The 22085-nt window shown below is 48.2% G+C and overlaps 1 protein-coding gene across 1 annotated transcript; it reads left to right on the top strand.

The window, feature by feature from the left end:
- The first annotated feature begins 702 nt into the window (after positions 1-702).
- On the top strand, positions 703-20987 carry SLC25A42 (solute carrier family 25 member 42). Its single transcript, XM_075723513.1, has 9 exons — positions 703-734; positions 10068-10190; positions 11326-11437; positions 13787-13812; positions 14638-14804; positions 15456-15572; positions 16065-16216; positions 16605-16926; positions 17213-20987. Exons 2-9 carry the CDS (start codon positions 10107-10109, stop codon positions 17319-17321), a joined length of 1089 nt encoding a protein of 362 aa, XP_075579628.1. The 5' UTR covers positions 703-734; positions 10068-10106; the 3' UTR covers positions 17322-20987.
- The last annotated feature ends 1098 nt before the right edge of the window (positions 20988-22085 follow it).

The following is a 22085-nucleotide window of genomic DNA, read 5'->3' as shown; positions in this document are numbered from 1 at the left end:
AAACACGGGCTTCCGCCCTAGGGCCAGGAAAGCTTGGATTTATTTTCCTTCCCTCAGCTGTTTTCCAACACCTACAGCCATCTTTTCTGTTCCTTTACGCATTTTTTGCTGAGCTGCTTCTATGTAACCCCGACTGGAGCGTGGGGACCCGGGGTGCAGGGGCTGTCGGGCAAAGCCCTGCAGGGACGCAGCTGCAGGCCTGGCACGGCAGCAGGCAGGCAGGGGTGTGCTGCCTTGCAGGGCGCACCGGCCAGCCCCACGGGAACACCGGGACCGGGCAGGCCCCGGCGGCCGGGCACGGCAGGCGGCCCCTCCGGGGGTGGCCGGGGCCGGGCACGGCAGGCAGCCGTGCGGGACAGGCGCTGGGCGCGGCACGCTGCCGTGCGGGATAGGCGCTGGGCGCGGCACGCTGCCCCGGGGGAGGCGGGCGGCAGAGCCCGGGCACCGAGCAGGGAGCTGCGCGCCCCGGCGCCGGGCTCCCCCGCCCCGCTCCGTACCGCCACACCGCGCTCCGCCCCCCGCCGCGCAGCCCGCCCCCTTTCCCGGTAGCGGTTGGCCGCTGCCGCCGCCTGTCTGCGACGGCGCAGCCACTCCCCGCGCACGGTGCCGCCCCTCCGGCGGGGATTGGCCGCCCGTCAGGGCGAGCCCCGCCTCCCGCGGGCGCAGCGGCGGAGGGGGAGGCCTGGCGGCCGCGGGGCGCAGCGGCGGAGGCGGCGCGGAGCGGAGCGCAGCCGGTGAGTGCGGGGCGGCCCGGGGCCCGCGGCGGAGCTTGGCGCCGCCCTGGCCGCCCATCGCCGCCGCGGCGCGCCTGAGGGCTGGGCGGCCCCGGGCCGTGTCGCGGCGTGCGGGGCCGGGTGACATTGCCGCGGCCTCCCGCGGGGTCACCGCCGCCTCGCCTCCCCCTCCGCCCCCGTCTCCCTCCGTGCTGTCCCGGCGGCCCGGCCGGGCTCTGGCTTCCCTGGCCGGGCCTCGCCGCCCCCCGCTTCTGCCCGGGAGTTCGGGGGAGCGGCTGGGGCCGCGCCGGGCGCCGGCCCGCGCTGCGGGAGAGCGGCGCCGGCCTTTGCCGTGGTGACCGCCGAGCTGCGGCACCGCGCCGGAGGCCCAGCCCGGCCCCGGGTCGCGCTGCCTGGCTGCCTGCAGGCTGCCCGCCCCGCTGCCCGGCCCCTGCCCGCCTGCCTTCCCGGCCCCTGCCCGCCTGCCTTCCCGGCCCCTGCCCGCCTGCCTTCCCGGCCCCTGCCTGCCTTCCCGGCCCCTGCCTTCCCGGCCCCTGCCTGCCTGCCTTCCCGGCCCCTGCCTGCCTGCCTTCCCGGCCCCTGCCTGCCTGCCTTCCCGGCCCCTGCCTGCCTGCCTTCCCGGCCCCTGCCTGCCTGCCTTCCCGGCCCCTGCCTTCCCGGCCCCTGCCTGCCCCCCTGCCTGCCTGCCCGGCCCCTGCCTACCCCCCTGCCTGCCTGCCCGGCCCCTGCCCCCCTGCCTGCCCCCCTGCCTGCCTTCCCGGCCCCTGCCTGCCCCCCTGCCTGCCTTCCCGGCCCCTGCCCCCCTGCCTGCCCCCCTGCCTGCCTTCCCGGCCCCTGCCCCCCTGCCTGCCCCCCTGCCTGCCTTCCCGGCCCCTGCCTGCCTGTCCCGCGGCTCGTCTTGCCTGCCCCTGCCCCGCTGCCTTGCCTTGCCAGCCAGCCCCCCTGCCTGCCCCCCTGCTAGCCAGCCCCGCTGCCTGCCCCGCTGCCCTGCCAGCCAGCCCCCCTGCCTTGCCCCCCCTGCCTGCCCCGCTGCCCTGCCAGCCAGCCCCCCTGCCTTGCCCCCCCCGCCTTGCCCCCCCTGCCTGCCCCGCTGCCCTGCCAGCCAGCCCCGCTGCACGGCTGTGGTGTGGGTGTCCGGGTCAGGCGCTTCAGGCTCCTCTCCCCTTCAAAGCCTTGCCATGGAAGCAGGCAGGGATGAGCGTGCGTCTCCAGTTGCACACTTAGGTGCAAGATGTGATTTTTTTTTGTTTTTTTAAGTGGATGTGAACCTGGGAGTAAGGCGAGCTTGTGTTTCTCTGCTGAGGGGCAGATGCCAGAGGGCACGGAGGACAGTAGACGCAGCTCTCGATGTCTTCTGCTTCTATCCGACTTCAGCGTAAGCAAAAAGTTGCAGAGCAGGGGTGACTTTCCTGCTCTGCCTTCAGATGTGGAATTGGAAGAAGCGTCTCGGATTGGGTTTAGATTGCAACATAAAAAGACACGTGGAGAATGCTGGAAATGGTTGTGCAGGGTTAACAAACGCTGTTCCACCTCTGCTGCGTGCAAACGTGTAACTCGCTGCACCGCGGGTGTAGCAGTTGGTGCTGCAGTTGCTGCGTCGACCTTAAACCCGCGCTCCCCTGAAGTTTGGAGGAGTTGAAGATGTGTTTGCGTTTGTTGACTGTGTTTTTCCTGTTGGCTGTTGATTTAGCAAACTGCGTGGAGTGGGCTTGGAGTCTGCTGTCACTTGGCTCTTTTTTTGTGTTGGATTCTTACGCTTCATGGTCACATTAACTGCAAAGCTTTTTCTGGGGGTTGTGTGCTCCGATGTTTTTCTGTGGTTTGATGAATTTAGAGTGTTTTGAAAACATTCTGGTTTTTAAATAACTCTAGTTTGGGAGAAGGGTGTGTGTGTAAAGGAACAGAAAAGATGTCTGTAGGTGTTGGAAAACAGCTGAGGGAAGAGAGACTGTGCAATAAGGGTACCAGAGGGTTGGTATAATCATACCAACAACCCGTAAGTGAATAGATTTAAAAATAATCATGTGATTGGGTGTCTAAAACACCAGGGCCGGATTCTAGGTAACTCTGAGCTTCTTTACATCCTCCTGCAACTGTGGATACTCAACACTTATTTTCCTTTCCCCCAGCAAGTCAAAATCATTGTTTAGGACCTCTGAATCTTGGTCTTGAGGAGAGCTGCCGTGGAGGGGGGGACTGGGACTGTCCGTGATGCTGGATTTCAGCAGGAACTCTCTGGCCCCAATGATTGCTTCAGGCAGGGGAATTTTAGCTCTTGATAGCACAGCAGTATGAGTCAGGAGCTGCAATAATTTCTTTTTGCTTGACCTGCAACTGTAGCTAGTACACGGACTTGGGCAGGCCCCGCTGTAAGCGCGTTTCGGGTGTATCTGGTGTCTTAAACTTTGCTTCAAGAGGTTGCATAAAACATAAGGGGAGCACCAAGGCAGTCTCAAGTGCATGGTTACCCAGTGAAGCAGATGGGCTTGGTACAGGTTGGACAGGTTTGCTGTCAGAAAAAAGCTCAGGAACCAGGAATAATTTTCTTCTAGCAACTTTGCTGCTAATTGTAGGAAGATGCATTCAGGTTTGTAGCTTCCTTACGTGAAACTGATACCAGTACTTAGCACTGCAGTGCTGTTCTCCATTTTCCAGGTGATATATAAGCATTCCTGGCAGCTTACGAAGGGAGATTACTTTTTGTGTTGTATGGAAAGGTGAATGGAAATGCGAACAGCTTACTCCAGGTCACAAAATAAATGAGTGTTGGAGAAATTCTTTGCTCTCTAGTTACTTGCTTGCTACTCCTTGCTGTTGTGCAGTTAATGGTGAAACGTGTCTGTGTCGTGTTAGTGCTGCTAGGCCCGAGTTACCATAAGATAATCAAAGTTAATTGAAATCTGCAATGCTTTGGCTAAGCAGAGTTAATGCTTAACTTTGCATTACTTTTTGTACGATTTGGAGCGAGTACAGCGGACAGCGGGGTGGGTAACTTGCGATCTAGCATGACTACGTACAGTCAATGTGGAAAGCATTGCTGTTAGGAAATGACACCTGCTTGGCATGCTTGTGGGTCGTTCTGCTTAATGATGGAAGATTTTTAGTTCTTTATTTTCCTTTTTTTTTCACAGGCAATTTAAACTGCTGGGGTTTTAGAGCAGAGATTGTAATTATCCGTTATTGTGTTGAAATAGTTCCTGGCAAAGATTGCTCACGTATTGACTGGGGGTTGCTTGTATTCCAAATAATCTCAGCTTGAGTTCAGAAATTTCATCTGTGCTGGGTTCTGTCGCTTTGGGACCTCGTGCGTGCCTGCGGTGACATTCAGGTGAATATATCTAGGATCCGTGCACAGGAAAGCTTGTATTTGCATGGGCTGACCGAGAGGTCATATATAAGACTTTATTGTCATTTCTTTATGACATTACCTTTGAGACGGAATTTTTGAGAGGAGTATTCAAGCTGGGAGGATGCTCGGGGTTTTGTGTGGGTGGGTGGTTGGTTTTCTGCCTTTGCTCCCGAAGGAAGGTGATGGCTGGCTGACAGACGGAGGGGGCTCAGCAGAAGGCCCCTGTGATTCCGTCCGCTTGATGAAGTGCTCCGTCCTCCCTCGGATAAAGCTGTTATCTGTCTTGCAGATAAGAACTGGTCTTCAGTTTCTGGCTGTGGAAAGCATAGTTGAGGTGATCCCAGCAACAGTCGTCTTTTAGCAACTGAAGAATGAAGCACTGTTTTTTCTTGCCAAGATTTTCTCTGTTCTGTGGCTCATGCCTGCCTTCCAAGCTTAGTTCAAAATGCGAGTCTCCTGGACTCCTCTGAATAATACAGCTGGCTTTGCTAGCAGAGGTTTAGATTTAACCATTTCTCAGTGTTCAACAACTGGCTTAATTCAAGTCAGGTAATCTAAAGCCATGCAAAGAATTGGGATCGTTATCCTCAGCTTTATTGGCAGACTTGAGTCTCCCTCTGGCTGAGGGAGGCAGGAGGAACGCTTATTTTGTACTTTGGAGCTAAGAAAGCATGTAAAAAAAATGAAACTCTTCCAGATATTGTAATTTAGTGAGTCTTTTAGTCGATGATTCTTTAAAATCATGCTGACAGTTTCTGTACAGACCTTTAATGGAAGAAATGCGATGGACTATTCATAGCTAATGTTTTGGGATCAGATTTGTATGCAACTGAAAGATTAGTATGACTGAAGAAAGTTGAGTCTGCAGGGCATATCTGGTTTTGATTTTTAATGGCTTAATCAAACTGGAAGGCAAAGATGGACCTCAAGGGGCCATCTAGTTATAGTCCATCCCCCTGTTCTGAGTGTTTCAGCCCTTTTTTTCTGTGATTTTTTTGCTCCAAGGGTGAATGTAAGGCTGCAGTAATCTCAGCTCTTACCACATCTCTTTCTCTGTCAGGCTCAATTGCTCAGTTTAGCAATAACAATTGAAGGAAACCTAATTGAGCAACTTCCCTGGGTACTGTTTAACTTCAGCCTGCCTGGGAAAATGTGTGAAAATTTCTGCAGGAACTCTCTCAGCTTTCTTTTTTCCTAATTTAATTATACGCTTTCATTAGTGATGTTAACAACATAATAATAAAAAAAAAAAGACGAATTAGGAACTGGAGTGGAGTTGAGTAATGAAGGGAAGCTGACATATCTGAATGGAGTTATACAAGTGACTTTACCTGAATGAAATCGAAATTCTGTGCCAGAGGTGAACTGTGACTTCATCCAAGTTTGCGTAACAGTAATGTCTGCGAGCTGTAAGTATGGTAGGTCCTGTACATGGCTCCCAATTCTTGAATGAAAAAGTGTTCTGAGTTCCTGTATGCACGTTGTTTTGTCTCCTCAGAAGCAGTTATCCATCCTTGGTTTTGCCAACGATTAGAGAGAAGCCGATAGCAGGACTGGCATTCTTCTGCCTTATTGTATGGATACTGTGCGTTTTGTGGGCATCAAGTCATAGCAGCTCCTGCCTGCTGAAACTATGTGGTTTTGCCATTGCCTGTCTGTCAGGACACTCCCATGTCCAGGGCTCTAAACTACTTTTAATAATTACTACAGGGGTTGTTTGAGGAAAAAGCAAACATTTCTTATCAAATAGCTGCCGCTAGATTCAGATAGCTGGTGGTGCTGACTGTTTGCTTTGCAGTGTATCTGCTGTTCTTGCTGGATAGATGACATTCTTTCAGAAATTTTAGTGTTTTGTGACAGGTCTAAATTCCACTGGAGAGCATCAGACAAACTTGTTTTTCAGCAATGACACGTTGCAAGCCAGTCTCTGGGCTGGATGCCCGGGCTTCTCCTGTTTTCTGACTATGTAGTAATGTGAAAACTGTAATGACTAGGTCTGCTTTTGTAGTTAAGGTATTTTTCTATTAGCAGGTAGTTTCAGGTCTGCCTGGGTGTTGGCACAACGGGAGTGGTTGGGATGTTGGTGAAGCTTGGAGAGGGTGGGCAGTGTGATTTCTGACGGACTTCCCTCCTTCCCGCTGCTCCTGCCTGCGCGTAGCTGGAAAAATGCACAAAGGAGGAATTTCAGGCAGGTCGTGCCATAATGATGTGAAGTCAAACTTTTAAATAAGGTTTAATTTTGAAATATGGAACTGAGTAATAATCTGCCAGCCTTTAATTTAGCAATGTGATTTTAATTGCACGCACCCTAACTGGAGAATTTGCGCTTATTTCTTAGTTGTGATGCTGGTCTCTGAAACTTATTGGCTCTTGTGCTGAGGAACTAATTATCTTAAGACTGTGTAATTTAAAATATGTTCAAATGAAATAGCTGAAATACAGCATCACGATTGGATTCACAAGTGCCTTGGACAGCTAGAGCTGGTTTTTTTTCTCTGAACCCCCACCCCGCTTTGGGCAATGAACTGGCACCTGCCTGTAAGACAGTCTTCCTGGTGGGTTGCTTTTATCATCTGAATAACTTGAGTCTGTCTCGCCTGTCCTTTTAATCAAAATCACCACCAAGAAAAGCAGAACGTCTAACTTGTCAGAGAGTCAATTTGACAGCTTGATTGAACTTGCTCAGGTATTCATTAAGTGCCGCTAGAGAGAGCTGGGAGAATGGAGAGGACAGACTAACAATGCTCTAGTTTTTAATGTGCAGAGCATATTCCGTGCATCTCCTGGTATGCAGGGAATGCAGCTTGCTTTAGCGCACAGATGTTTCTGCAATTGCTGGAACACGGGCAGGATACCTAGAAAGAGTCCCAGGGCTCAGGGGACCATCGCAAAGCAGACCATTGCAGCCGAGTTCATCGGTTTGTCCGAGATGCCGCTGCCAGAAGCGAAGGGCCTGAGCTTCCCCGTTGTGCAACTTGGTGAATAACTTTAATCTGTGACTCCGAGTTAGCACGGCTAACTTACAGGCTGTGTTTTCTGATGGAGTTGAAACTGGATGCCCGAGTAAGTGCTTTGTACTTTCAATAAACTATCATGAAATTTGTTGTAAAAGCACAGCGTATGTTACTCATTAAACCTCTTTACCTTTTGAACTCGCCTGCGCCAGCAGTTTTGCTTTCTGATTATATATTCTCTTAGGGAAATGGTTTGCTCCACAGCATGTAGTACTGAGGAGTCTGGATCCAGATGTGTGACAAGGACCCGTGTAACTACAATATAAATAACACGGAAGTGTGTTATTAAAAAAAAAAAAAAAAAATCTAATCCGCAGCTATTTTTTGCTTGTTTTCTGTGCCTTTGTGAACATAAGTAATGACTGTTATTGGGGCTGTACAAAATGCACGGATTTAAAAAATAACCAGCTGCTCCATGTTGGGTTTCAGTGGATTACTCGATGAGTGAGTCAGATTGCTATATATGCAAAATCATGTCTGGCTTCTAATGGCCAGGCACTACAAATTCACACTGAAACTTTAAAGCAAAGCTTTGTTCCCTGTGGCTCCTGTGTGCATTATTGGCCATAACAGCCAGAATTCAGTTAATAACTCACCAGCATCGGAATCCAGCCCAACTCGGAAAAAAAAATAAAGCTTCATTGCTTTGGAGAGAGCAAATGTGAATAAAAATAATAAATGCTATTTTTACATTTAAGCCTCTGCAAGTTTAGGGCCTATATTTATGTAGAGCATGTGGGTAGTTTTAATATGTAAAATTGAGCATATAGACAGGTGTTTGTAAGATCAGGGCATTGGGCACTAAAAATAAATAAAGAACGTTTCTGAATAGGACCAAAGAGAATATTGTTGAGTAAATGGATATCATCTTTATGCATGTGCATGTTCTAAAATAAGTCCAGGCTTAATAACATCAGTTTAGTATTTATAATTTCCTTTTAGTCATCTCTTTCTCAATCATCTTTCAAAACCATGTTTTAAAATAAAGTGGCATATTGCATTTCTAAGCTCTTTAGCATGATTTCTATTTTTGTGAGCTTATTTTTGGTAGAGAGAAATCTGATATTGTGACCTACATTTCTTTATTTGAGATAGCTAGGGATAATATCTCTACCTGTGATTTCTTTCATGCTTTTGCTGAAAGGCATTGTTATACAATACATTTTCCAGGTACGTGAGATAAGAAGGAAAGGAGGTAACTACAGAGAGTAATTAGAAATAATCAATGGTCTCTGTTCTTCAAAACCATTTAATGAAACGCCCTGCTCTGTGTTATGAATCACCTTTGGTCTTGATCCTTACGGGAGTTTTTGTTCACGTGGTCTGATGTGACCACGCTTCCACGATAGAACTTCCCAAGTGCAAACGTTGATGCTGTTTAGGTCGTGCTTTGGACTATCAGATGTTATCTTTCATTAAAATTTTGAGTTATTGCTCTCTGAGCAGCATCCTGCGATCTCCTCTTTCCAAACACACCCTCAGGAGTTGTAAACACATTGATACGTGTCTTCCCAAAGCTCTAGCAAGTGCTGTCTGGCATTAAAGGCACCCAGGTGTGTTTGTCCTCCCTTGGACTGAGTGCGCGGGTCACGCGTAGCTTCATCATCACAAATTGGGCATGCACGAATACGGACAAAGCTGATCTGTCTCTGGCTTTGTGTTAATATCTCTGCTGCAACCAAGGGGTTTTGAAAGTGAAGTCTGGCACTAATTTATGAGAGCCATGTGGGGAAAAAAAAATAGGTCAGCAAGTATGAAAGGTGCTGACAAGCATATAATATCTAGAGATTGTTAAAAAGGGAAAGAAAAATAGTCTTAAGACGGCGTTTCCAAGTAAGCAAGCTGTTTTGCCTGAGGTTTCCTAGGCATCAGAGCTGGGCAGGGGTGAAGTAACTCGCTGGAGGACACGTGAGAAGGCTGTTGCAGAACTGGGGAGCAATTTGGGGAAATCAGGTTTCCTAATATCACATTCCTTGAAGGGAAGCGAACAGAATGGAAATGTAGCTATTTGAGCAGGCTTGTTGCTTAGAAAACTGATCTCTGTAGTTACACACCCCACTTGTGAATAGATTCAGAACTCAGAGGCCACCTTTCCATGCTAACTCAAGTTTTTCAAACTTCAGCGCTCTCATTTCTGCATATTTAAGGATGAAAGAACTGCATCCTAAAAAGCAGAAATATTAGAAAGTTAGATGCTAAAGCGATAGCTTCTATTTAAAGCATTATCTCTGCATTTATACTCTGCAGCTAAGGTTAAACTGACCTTGCCTTCCATGAGGCAAGTGAGAACGTGTATCACAGCAAGAAACATCTGCGCAAACTGCACCGATTCACTAGCTACAAGCACATGTGCGTTGCAACTGTGAAGAAGGGGAGTTCTGAAATCACTGATGTGCTGCTTTCAGTCAAACCGCTAGCATCATCAAAATAGCCTTTGTGGCACGTGTGAGGCATTGGATCTCGCTCTTTCCTAAAATAACCTCCAATTGCTTATGGCAGGCTTTTGAGACTTACTGCTGTGACTATTTTTTCCATTTTCCAGGCCTGGGTTTTAAATTTCTATATGCCTTCTCCAATATCTAGGTGCTCAGCAGCCAGACTGAGCAGCAACCAAAATCCTCGCTGTAAGCGATGGAAGAGGACAGAGCAGGATCTGACTCTTCTCTCTAGAAACCATGGATATTTTGATGTTGTAACTTGCAGCTGAGTTCCTTGTGGGCTGAAAAGGGTGAATGTGATTGACAGAGTGTTTACGTAGCACCAAAGTGCCCCCACACACATACACTTGCACCTTAAAGGAAGGAAATGGTGCTAGGATCCTGGAAGTGCTCCTCAGCTGGGAGCTTGGGATTTTCCTACTGAAAATGGCCCTGGGAGTAGGTCGCTCTTCCTTCCTGTACAAGCTTTTTATTACCTGCATATTTCCTACTTTTGACACTAACTCTTGCTTTGTTCTTGTTCTCGATTTAGGAGCCGTAGCTCTTCTGCCCACTTGTAAGTGCAACTGGTATGGGTAATGGTGTGAGAGAAGGTCAAGTGGATTTCGAACGGCAGGATGTGGAGCCGATTACATCAACCCATCTTCCGTCAGAGGTAAGAGCAGGAGACTGTTGGGTATATGCAGTGGGTTTGAGAGAAGAGCTGCGTGGCTGCTCTCCGAAGGAGTCATCTCAATGCGATTTGAGCTGCAGAGTCCTGAAGGAGTTGCAGTGTATGTGCAAGCCACGTAATGTGCAACTTCTGCTTTATCTGAGGATAGCCAAGCAGTTCCAGCCCTCGGGGCAGATGCTGGGCATCGCTCACAGCTGACAGGCAGGCAGGGCTGTGTTCCTTGTTCAAGGTTATGTCTTGTTATGTCTTTAGTGGCAGAGCTGGGAAGAGCGCCCTAAGTCTTGGTTTCCCTGCTCTTGCTGTTGTTACTAGACTTCTGCTAGAAATGCTGGAAGAGATGCTGAACCTTGGTCTGATTTAGACTGAAACTCAGGCTGAAGTTCACACAGCGCTGCCTTTGCATGGCTGCCCTTGGCATTTAGCACCAGGCAGGCAAAGATTGGAATGGAAAATTGAACTGAACCATGTATTTTGGTAACAAACATTAACTTTTTAGCTGTGAAACATTCTGAAAAAAGAAAAATGTTAACTCCTCTTCTTCATGAAAACACAAAGCATATCAAAAGTTAACATTCTTAAGCCTTGTCTTGACTTGTCTTTCAGTCCGTAACCTTCACGGTGTTAGATTTCAAGTCACTTGTTTGCTTTCTGCCCATGTGTTACAAGAAGATAGCTGCTTTATAAACATGAGCTGTGGCAGGAATGTCAATAACAAAAACACTTCCATTCCATTTATCATAGTAGGAAACCTGTCTTGGTTTATTCTTAGGATCTTGGGAACATTGTGGAAATAGGGCTTGTGTGTTACTGGAAGGGCAAGAAAGAAACTTACCTTCTGTACACGGCTAAATCACGAGGAGGTAGTGGCTTAGCTTTTAAAAATCTTAATAGAGAGAAAACGGCTCATGTGAGAGGTGGCAGACCGTGGAACTTTGCATCTTGGCAGACAAGTCTAATCTTTGTTCTTCATGATCTGACCAGGAATTTACTGTACTTGAAACTTTGAAGAGAATTTTGACCCAAGTCCTTATGAGCGGGTAAATGCTGCAGCAAAGGTAAAATACTACAACTTTTGCTTAGGATTGACTGTGTCTTCCTGAACGATGCTTTGTTCCAGGGTAACCAGGAGAAGAAGAAAGTACTCAACTCCCTGATGTCTGGTGCACTAGCTGGTGCTGTTGCTAAAACTGCAGTAGCTCCACTGGATAGGACAAAAATCATGTTTCAAGGTCAGTGCCGTTGGCTTTTGCAAAACGCTCTTACTTTATTGTTAGCAGAATCCAAAACAGCTCCTCTGATCTGCTCAGCCAGCCTGTTCTCCAGCGCTTTGCCCTCCTTCGGTCTGCAGAGACCTGGCAGGACGCAGACACAGTAGTGACGTTACCACAGTGGATTGAGCCTAAAAACCTATTGTTTGATTCTTGGTAGGATTATTGCAGGTGTCAATCAGCCGTGCATCTGGCCCCTACTATTGGATCCAAGTCCCGTGGTAGTCAGCAAGAGTTTTGCTGTTTCAGTGCAGCGCAGATGCTGGTTAGAGACAGATGCCCGTGGCTCATGAGCGTTGGCCGGCCGCGTGTTCTGTGACATAAGGGGGAGTTTTGGAGTGCAGAGTAAATAGACGCTGTAAAGGCAGCATTTGAGGGGATGACTGGTAATGCTCCGGGTTTCTGTGTCTGTTCAGTTGAGAGAAATAAGGTGGGGAGGGGAAAGGAGCAATATAAGGAGATGCGGTGATGCTGGAGGGAGGTAATTGAGCTGTTTGAGTTTCTTGCTAAAGGCTGGATGCCAGGCTGCGCCTGCTCGAATGTATGCGGTCTTTTCTCCAGAGAGTCGCGTTGTATTGCAGCTGAATTCTTTTGGTTAGAGTTGAAGTTAATGACGAAAAGTACTGCAAGAGGCATTGAAGCTGGCGTACCTAGCTTTGTATTACAAAGCCCTTTTTGGAACTTGTAAAGTGCAGAACTGAAAATGAAATTCATCTAATTGGAATAGAAAATTCTCACGCATTTAGCGGGATTTGGGATTCGGGCCCATCATGGGCTCTGTTCAGGTCCCCTGTTTCAGTGCAGGAACTGTCAGCTACACTATTTGTCCCAAAGGGAAGAGTGCAGACTGTTAATACAGTAGGCATGTGGTGAGGCCAAGAATTTTAAATCTGGTTGACATCCCGGATTAAATGAATTGGGTAGGTTTAATCTAATCCTTAGATGAGATTTAATTTGGAATTGACTTTCATTTGACATGATTTTAATTCTCAGCGTAGCAGGGGCTGAGGTCTGGAATAGCGGGGATATAGATGAGGGAGTTGAAGCTGCAGGGAGCTAAAGCCCGGGCCGGCTGCAGGCTGGGATTGCGTCTGTGACCAGATGCTCGTGCAGCAATGAGTACGTGCTGTGCTTTCTCACCAGAACAAACACTGTAGTTCATCTAAGGTTGGAAATGTCAGGATCAGAGGTGAGATGGAAACTGCAGAACTGGGGTGAGTCAACAGCTGTCCGTATAAATCACCTTTAATTTGTACAGGCCTACATTTATAAGAAGACCTGTTTGGTTTGGCCCATTAAACTCGCTGCAAAGGATATGATTAAAACTTGCCTGTTCTGACCGATTTCTTAGCATTTAATGTATTTCTTAGTCTCTTGCTCTCCTAAAGGTTTTTACTCTGGGGCCTCTTCCCTGTCTGTGAAAAGGGAAAGCACCTTTGGGTCATGTGAGTGTAGGAAGGTTGTCCCTTGAACTAGAGACTGAAGAATTTTCCTGTGGGAGAGGGAAAAGAGCTCTCTTCCATTGCAGAGCCAGCTGCAATTGGTTATTGAGGTGTTTTTATTTCTTTAAAAAAAAAAAAAAAAAAGTGTTGAATTGCATAAAGGAGCAGCGTGGTGAAAATGTATTTGCATGTGATTGTTTGATACACTTGAGAGGTTACAAGTCTCAAAGGAGTTTGAAAGAAACTGCAGTAGACACTTAATTGGAACCATGTTTCATTAGCGTTGCTGTTCGGGTTTTAGCCTGGGTTTCCTTCCTGCTGTAGGAATGTTACAAAACAGAGCTGCTGTACGCCAAATAAATCTTGCTTCCAAATGCCTTGTGTATTACATAGTTAAAGAGATGCTGTCAGTCTGAATGGATGCAAGAAAAGAAACTGATTGTTCATTTGAGTTTTGCCAGGATGAAACCATTCTTGCGTGGAGCCTCACTAAACAGACCGTTCTTTGCTGGATTCTGGCATTAGGCTGGAACCCGTGCATGGACATGCTCCACTAAAATAAGTGGTCGGTGCAGTTTTGATTTTTTTTTTAAGAATTTTTTTAATCTATTCGTTTATTTTTAGTGCTTTAAGCAGTGTGACAGAAACTGAGTGTTTTCATAACAGTGGTTGGAAAAATGAACCTATGTGCTAAAGAGAGTTTGAGAGCACTTACCAGTGGATAGTCTTTGTTTATTACAAAGAATCTTTGTTTTCTCTCGCATTAATTCTTTTGCTTCTATTTTTATCCCTTAGATAAAATACCTGTATGGTTTATTTGATCCATCTAAATGTATTGCAAGACCTAATGCTCATTTTTTCTTTTTAGTGTCTTCAAAAAGATTTTCTGCCAAGGTGAGGTGATGTGTCTGTCTCCTGTTGACCTGAAATGTTTGATTAATGGTAGTAATAGCCCTAACAGCATCTTTTGTTTGTATTTATTTAACTTTCTTGCTTGGGTTTTATTAGCAGCACTCATAGTGAAAGAGCACAGAGGGAAAGACTGGAAACAGTATTGTTTATAATACTCTTTAGGACAGTGCTCTTTCATGTTCATGTTTTTGTCCAGTGCCTAGCACAGAGGGGCCCCATTCATAGTCCAGGTTCTACCCGTGACATGACAGTAAATGTTGTGGCATTGCTCAGGGCTTTGTTTTCTTAGACCTTCTCCTCTAGTGGGTGCCTTCTTTCCCCCAGCCACCGTTGGAGTTGTTTCAGCATATATAAGAAATTTGAATTTGGGAGCTGATTGCTGTCATGGCTTGCTGAATGTTTGGTTGCATGTGCATTACAGCTGTTCCATGTGTGCCATGCTAATAACGTGTCATCCAAATTTTTCTGTCTTATACCAAGAAGGTTAATTTGGGTTGAGAAATGGTTTGTGAAAACAGCAATCCAGCTCTGTGCCTTGCCCTTGGAGGGAAAGTGAAGATGTCTTGAGTGTAAAACTCTGCCTTCCTGACTCCGGTTCTTTTTTTGCTCTAATGTATCTGATTCAGTCTCCCCAGACAAGACGTTTTAGTTGTCTTATTCTGGAGTCAGGGTTGCGAGCGTAAACAGCTGATATCAGTTTACTGTGGTTGGGGTGAGAAGGAGGATTTGGAGAGGTTAAGCTATAGGGTCACCTTTTCCCCCTCTTATAATGATCTCCCTGTCTGACCTTTGATCTGTTGCCTGCAGGAAGCCTACAGGCTGATTTATCGCACCTACCTCAATGAAGGCTTCTGGAGTCTTTGGCGGGGGAACTCAGCCACCATGGTCCGTGTGATCCCTTACGCTGCCATTCAGTTCTGCGCACACGAAGAGTACAAGCAGCTCCTGGGGAGTTACTACGGCTTCCAGGGAAAGTAAGATGCCGCGTGGCTTTGATCCTTGCAGAGGAGGATGGAGCAGTCTGTGGGACCGTAGATTGTAGGGAGGGAAGCACATTTCTCTGCTTTGTGCAGGCCTGCTGAGTTGAAAGCTCTGTTGGTACAGAGTTGTGCCGGCCCCTCTCAGGATGGCTTCGCGGAACAGGGTGTGTGAGGGGGCTAAGCAAGGGGCTGGGCTTCTAGTCTTGCACAGGGGAGAGCTTTGTGAGAGGAAGACCCTGTCTTCTAGAGGCATGAGCAAGAAGTGGCCTAGACATTGAGTTAGCACTTCCCTGTGCTGAGAGTGGGCAGGCAAAACAAAGAGCTTTTCTTTGCAGGAGAAGCAACAAGATCCAGCCTTGTGCTGTTATCTGAGCCATGCGCATGGCCTGAGCCTCTTGCTCTTGGGCACGTAGTGTCTGAGACACCCCAAGTCAGGCTTGCTGTCCTCAACAGATATTTCTCTAAGCCTATGTCTTGAATGGCTGTGGCAAACCACAGCTGCTTCAACCCCTACCCACCCGACGCTCTTCAGTACACAGGCAGGGAAGGGATTCAGTAGCTGATAGAATAGAGCCATCCTCAAAAGCGACGTAGTATTTCCATCTCCAGGTGATCTGTTTGGTCTCTTCTCTCACCTTACTTTAGAGCGCTGACACCCTTTCCTCGATTCATTGCTGGCTCTCTGGCAGGCACAACGGCTGCCATGTTAACCTACCCCTTGGATATGGTCCGTGCTCGAATGGCTGTCACGCCGAAGGAGATGTAAGTGCCTAACGAAAGCAAGTACAAGCACCACGAACAAATGCAGAACTTTCTTTTAAGGTCAGATGACTTTATTCCCATTTTCTGGGTCACTTCTTGCTCGGAGCCTCTGGTGTAATAAACCTCTTAGTGCTGGGGTCTGAGCACTGATTAAATGACCAGAGTCCTGGTTAGTCCAGGGGCTGGAAGGAGATCGATACTGAAAGACCTCGCTAGTAAAACCTGTGTGTTGGTTCTTTAGGAGGCCAGCTGGCACCATGCCTCCGGAAGAGATCTAACACACAGGACAGCATGTTGTGATAGGACTGTAGGAGAGCTGGTGACTGGCTTCTCCATTTGCAGACAGGCTTCTGAAATCCCTTCTGAGCTGTTTGATGAGCTCAGAGCTGAATTAATTAATTGCTGATCCTTCAGAAAGTACTGTTGGAAATATTACTGGTGTGTGCAGTCACTAACCAGCGCAGATTTGGTTTTCCTGTGTCCGCATGCTAGGTACAGCAATATTGTTCATGTCTTCATCCGGATATCCCGAGAGGAAGGATTGAAGACATTGTATAGGGGATTTACACCAACCATCCTTGGAGTGATTCCATATGCTGGGCTTAGCTTCTTCACCTACGAGACGTTGAAGAAACTACATGCAGGTAAAGGCAGCTTGGTTTGCTTTCAAATGACATGGTGTCGGCTTTTGGCCAGTTCGAGGCGTTTGAATTCAGTGGTACAAGTCCTTTTCCTGGCCTTGAAGCCAGTCGCACAGCTCTGTGCTTGTGGAGGATGCCTTGTGCCCTCGTCTCTCCAATTCCAGACTATCAGGAAGGCAAGCTGCAGAAAAGCAGTATCTCTGTCTTGCAAGGAACAAGGAGGTGCAAGTCCTGGGTGCAGAAGGACTTGGTTATATACCAAGTCAGCTAATAACCAAGTTGGGAACAAAATCTCGGCAGCTCTGGCACTCTCTTTGGCTCTCAGCCCACTTGACCTTAATCATGTGTTTATTACGAGAAGCTTTCTACACCGTTACTTTCTCTTTCCCAGATCACAGTGGGAAATTGCAGCCATCTCCTCCAGAGCGGCTTTTGTTTGGTGCCTGTGCAGGTTTGATTGGCCAGTCAGCTTCTTACCCCCTGGATGTGGTTCGCCGACGAATGCAGACAGCGGGGGTTATGGGACACACGTACAGTTCCATCCTTCTCACCATGAAGGAGATTATAAGAGAAGAGGGACTAATCCGTGGCTTGTACAAAGGACTCAGCATGAACTGGGTCAAAGGTCCGATTGCAGTGGGAATAAGCTTCACAACCTTTGACCTGACGCAGATCCTTCTCCGTAAATTACAGCACAGCACTAATGTTGAAAGGTAGTAGCTTAATCCCCACAGCCCTGGCTGGGGAAAAGTACAACACGTGTAGAAAGAGCAATGCTAGCGTTCCCTCACTTTGTACATGCTCTCCTGCAGCTGAGAGCTTACCTTTCTTGTTTGTTTTTTTCTATTGTTGTTTTTTTTCTTTTTAATGAGCCTCTGAGTTGTTTGGAAACCTCGACCTGAAACTAACTCTTCCTAAACAAAAGTCTTCTTACAGTTCTGCAGAACTGAGTCCTCTAAAGTAGCTGCCTCACCCTTCTGTTTTACTCTTTGATACCAGGAATGGAGCCTTTCAAACAAACACGTGCTGCTGCTGGCTCCTCACCTGGTCTCTGGGGGCAGATAAAGCGGTGGATGATGAAAGAGAGGACTTGGTGCTGTCGGAATGAACCCCTGAATCTGGGAAGTGACTGCTGCTCCTCGTAGGCAGTTTTTAGTTACTGAACATGTGTTAGCTGGAGGCAGTCTGCCAAGTGCAATATTCCAGTTAGTCTGTAGGGAATTCCAGATTCCTCTGACCTGTAAGCATCAGTCTCCATAAAACAGGACACAGCAGGATTTAACAGGTCCAGGTCAATTCTTTTGTTCTGGAAGTTGAATGTGAGCTCCGGCTGGAAATGCTGCCCTTTTTCAAATGTTCTTCTCATTTCTGGGTTTTGTTGCATAAAATATCCCTTGCTTGCAGTGTCCCTCTGAGATTACCAAAGACTGTAGACAGCAGGGGAGGAAAGTTCTGAGCAGTTTTGTAAATCAAATTCTCATGTTTGTTGTCAGTGTTGTTGAGTTGGGGCTGTGCCTGGATTCACAAACTGGATTGAGTCGAACTGCAGTAGTGCTTTTGGGCTACCCAAACCCTTCCGTTGTTGTTGTCGTCTTAAAGGCAGCGTTTTCTGGGGGACTTGGCAGCCTGTAGTGTCGATGCACTAGAAAAGGAAGTGTTACATACTTAAAACTTAAGCAGTTTTATCCTTCAGTATTATTGGTGCCGCTTTATGCACGATGCGAGAACAGATATCTCGAAGACGCACATGTGATGCAGAATTAGCTGTCCTGCAAGGCTGTTCACGTCTGGTGAATGCAGCCTAGTAGTTAACTCAAGCTGCTGGCCCTGCTTCTGAACAACCTTCTTGTCTCTCGGTGCCTGCTGTGTCGGTGGTGTCACCTCTGTTCATTAGTCCACACCTAAGCCCACTTGCTTTTATCCCTAGAGTTCTGGACCAACTGGGTCCTTGGGAGAATGGACTCCGCAGCCAGTATTTAACCTTCAGAAATTATATAGAGTGCCAATCATTTCCAGTTGCGATTTGAAAAATGAATGGTAAAGTACCTTTCAGTGTTTCTATTTCAAATCATTTTTCGGGGAAATGGAGATTTGGGGGTGGTTTTGTTTTATGTTCCTTTCCTACATTAAATTTGGAGTGCAAGAGAGGTCAGACCAAACTTTAGACTTCTCCGAGAACTGGATTACATAAGCCAAGATTAAAAATCCCTTTCCAGCCCCTATAGTCCATAATGTATAAAAGAAAAAGAAGGTGTAACTTAAAAGCTGTCCTTTTCTGGTGTATGTATTTTAGCCAATGTAGTTTGAGCCTTGTGTCACGGCTTTATTAATGGGAATGGAGGTAATTGCACAATTGGTAGAAATAGCTTTCTCCTTTCTTTTGTCTTTGCACTTGTTCTCTGGAGCATAACTTGCTTCTAATGCCAAATATTTCCCTAGGAATTGAGCACCTACACTTCCATTTTGTGGACACGGCAGAGAGCCAGCATACTGAAGTATTAGCATGCATGTTGTTCCCAGAACATGTGGGATCGATCATACTTTAATGGTTGGGCGGGGTATTATCCTCAGTAATTTCTGCCTCCAAGCCCATTTCCATTGTGAAACTTGACTGCAGTCACTGATTTACCTTGTAATTAAAGAAATGTGAGGTGGTGTTGTTTTAAGAGTCTTTAGAGATGATAGCCATGAATTCTGTATATTTTTTGCTCCCATTGCTAATGGAAGATGATCAGTGGTTCTCTTCGTTTGGGTAAAATTTTATTTAGTCCTTTGCAAGAGCTCCGATTTCTTTTCTCCAATGGAGAAGCCAATTACTCCTGCTCTTGTCTTTATCTTGTCTGGCCCAGTGAGGAAATACTAAGGCAGTTGCATCCTACCGCAGAAGCGAGGTACAGACCAGCAACGGGGTGTGTCAGCAGTTGACTGCGCGTGTACGTGTGTCTGTGTACAATCCGTGCCAAGTTCTCTCCCAGCTTGGAGGCTGCCGGTTCAAAGCCCAGTCCTTCCTGCGCAGCCGACGGGTACTGTATGAAGACGGGAGGAAGCTGAACTGTGGCATCCCAGTTCGAGGAGGCTCCTTTGCTCCACGGTACGGTAGGTCATCTCGGAGGCAAGTGCAGCAGGCCTTGTCTTAAGAGATGTTGAGCGTCACTGAACCCTTATGGCAGCAGAAGTGGCTTAATTCCTCCTGGGTCCTGACTGAGAAAGGATTTACACTGGATGACTAGCCTCTTGTTTGGGACTGAGCGGGAGGGCGGGTCCGCACAAGATACCTTCTGCCACGTCGGGAGCGCAGCTAGTGTGTTAAATGAACGGGAGGCAGTGGAGGAGGCAGCTTCTGGCTGGCTGACCCTGGTGTCACCCACCCTGCAGCTGAAACGCGGTGCAGGCAGCTTGTCTGGAGCCCGGGGACTCCGAGCTGAGAAACGCGACCTGAAGCACAGCCAGACTTGGAAGCATTGAGCTCAGATAAGTTGTTCCCTAATTAGCAGCTGCACCTGATTTTAACTGAGTGGAATTTTAGCCAAACATGTTTTTCCAAGTTTTGCAGGCTGAGTGTTTGTTCAGAGACAGATCTTTGAATTCAGTCTGTAATGATTTTGGTGCTTTTGTTTCTTGGGCAAAAGTGTTCAGAGTAACTGTGTGTTACTGCTTTGGGTTGTTTTAAATAGCTTTTTTTTTTTTTTTCCCCTTCTGATTTGAATGTAGAAAGGGAGAAACAGAGTGTTCTCTTCCCTCCTCTTAATACTTGCATGAATTCCAGATCTCTCTGCTGCCTGGAATGAGTGCCCAGGGAGTTTTGGCCATGCTGATTTGGAAAGGGAGGGTGCCTGTGTGCTGGCCAAGAAGGACCATTGCCTTTAGCTCTGAGAAGGGAGACAAGTCTAACGGGAATATTCTCTAGTCCTTCTTTTCTTTAGAACCTCTTTACTACCCCAAATTCCCCATTTTTTTCATTTTATTCTTCTCAAATTCCTTGCTTTTACTTTCAAGTCACGTTTCTCATTGTTCCTTAATGCGTTAACGCCAACCATGAATTTGTGCTTTTTTTTCTTGCCTACTCTCCCTCCCTCCCTGCTTCTGCACCCTTAGTCCCGCACTAGCACTTCGAGAAAATCAGGTCCAATGAAACGCATCCAAAATGACAAAATTGCAGCTTTGGTAGCGACACCCAAACAGCCCCACTAAGGCTTCCCACTTGCAGGCAGGGATGCTTGTGTGGGGGCAAGAAGTTAAAGGCACTTAAAGGTGATGGGGCAGAAGGTGTTCTTGAAAGGTTCTTGAGCTACTTGTCCAGCCTAGCGCCTTTCCTTCTAGCACCTTTCCTTCACAAGCTGTGAAATGCTGCTGCTTCTTACCGTTTCCTCTTTCGGTACCTGCACGCGATGCCCGCTGTGCTCTGTGACAGTGGCTGCTCGCTGGGTAGGTAGCTCGGGGAGAGCTGGACCTTCTGGGAGCCTCGGAGGGAACTTGAATATGCGAGAGGTGGGATCTGAGCTGGCTTCTTGCAAACCCCTTTGCCCTGCATGCCCCTGGCAGACCTCTGCCAGTTCCCCGGGAAGACGGAGCCGCTGAAGAGCCGGCTGGTGGTTGGCAGGACCGTGGTGGAAGGATCGGGAGGCAGGCATGGCCTCCTGAGGCACAAAGTCACTGAAAGCCCTGGGCTGGGTAGCGTGGTGTAGCATTGGTACTCCGTGGAAGCTCTCCAAAAGCGGTTTCATAGCTTCTATGGAAAAGTAGCGGTACTGCTGTTAGCTTCTTGCTGCCTTCCGCCCAGAAGGACTCGAGCACTATCACCTTCACCCTCTGGTGTCTGACACAAAAGCAGGTGAGGCGTGAAAGGGAACTTTGAGCAGAAGCACTGTGGCAACCCCGAGCGAGCCTGGTGCCAGTCCTGGGCAGGCAGGAGGAGGGGGAAATGCGGCGGGGTAATTCCCGTGCCATTTCCCCAGTGCCTGACGGGTCCTTGGGCTCCGCAGGGAGCCAGGGCAGATGCTGCGGACCCTCCCTACCTGGACAGGGCCAGAGGAGGAGGTGGCCTTCCTACAAAGCAGCCTTTATTTTTTTTTATTTTTTTTTTTTATTGTAGGGGCTGATTCCTCCCGCTACCCCCGTCTCCCCCTTGAATGCCATGTGACGCAGGGTTTCCCGGCACTGTTCGCTGCCTGTGTGGTCTATGCATATATTAGCACAAACACTGTTAAATGCCTTTTGTCAAGACGTGTCCTCACCATCAATGTGTGCGTGTATGCGTGTGTGTCGGTTTTGACTGCTTTTCTTGGATCTGGAGTTCTATTTTATTGCAGTGAAGACACTTTGTTATATAATGTTTATATATTTTAAGATTTGTGCCAAGAGAGGATGTATATTTAATAAAAAATATAATTGACTTTGCAGGCTCTCTCAGGGTGTCTCCTGTTACACGTTGCTCGTAAGGGAGAGGGGGCTGGCACATCTGGGTGGATTTATCGAGGGGCTAAACGTGGGGGCTGTGGCCGGGGGTGCCACTTGTGGGTCTGGCCGTGCCCCCAGGCACGCAGGTCTCTGCATGCAGCTCCCTCCAGGGTCCCTCCCATGGAAGCTGGGAGAAGCTTGAAGGAAGGAGCTCAAAAGCTGTGGTTCCTTCAGAGGAGGCCTGCGCTGTCCCCGTCCCCAGCACGGCAGCGTGGGACAGGGCCGGGTGTGCAATGGCAGCAGGTGGCACTGTCGGCTCAGGCATGGCCCTCTGCCTTCCCCCAAGTTGGGGGTCCCCCGGCTGCTGCTCAGCCCCGCTCGGCTCTTGGGGCTCTCGGTGCTTCCAGCTGCGTTTCAGGTCCGGTGTGGACGTGCCATCGCCATGCTTCGCCGGCCGCGCTCCTTGCGAGGTAGG

This window comes from Pelecanus crispus, chromosome 20 (assembly GCF_030463565.1).
Source record: "Pelecanus crispus isolate bPelCri1 chromosome 20, bPelCri1.pri, whole genome shotgun sequence".
Taxonomy (NCBI): domain Eukaryota; kingdom Metazoa; phylum Chordata; class Aves; order Pelecaniformes; family Pelecanidae; genus Pelecanus; species Pelecanus crispus.
Note: the sequence above shows the minus strand (reverse complement) of the source record. Positions and strands in the feature narration are given on the sequence as shown.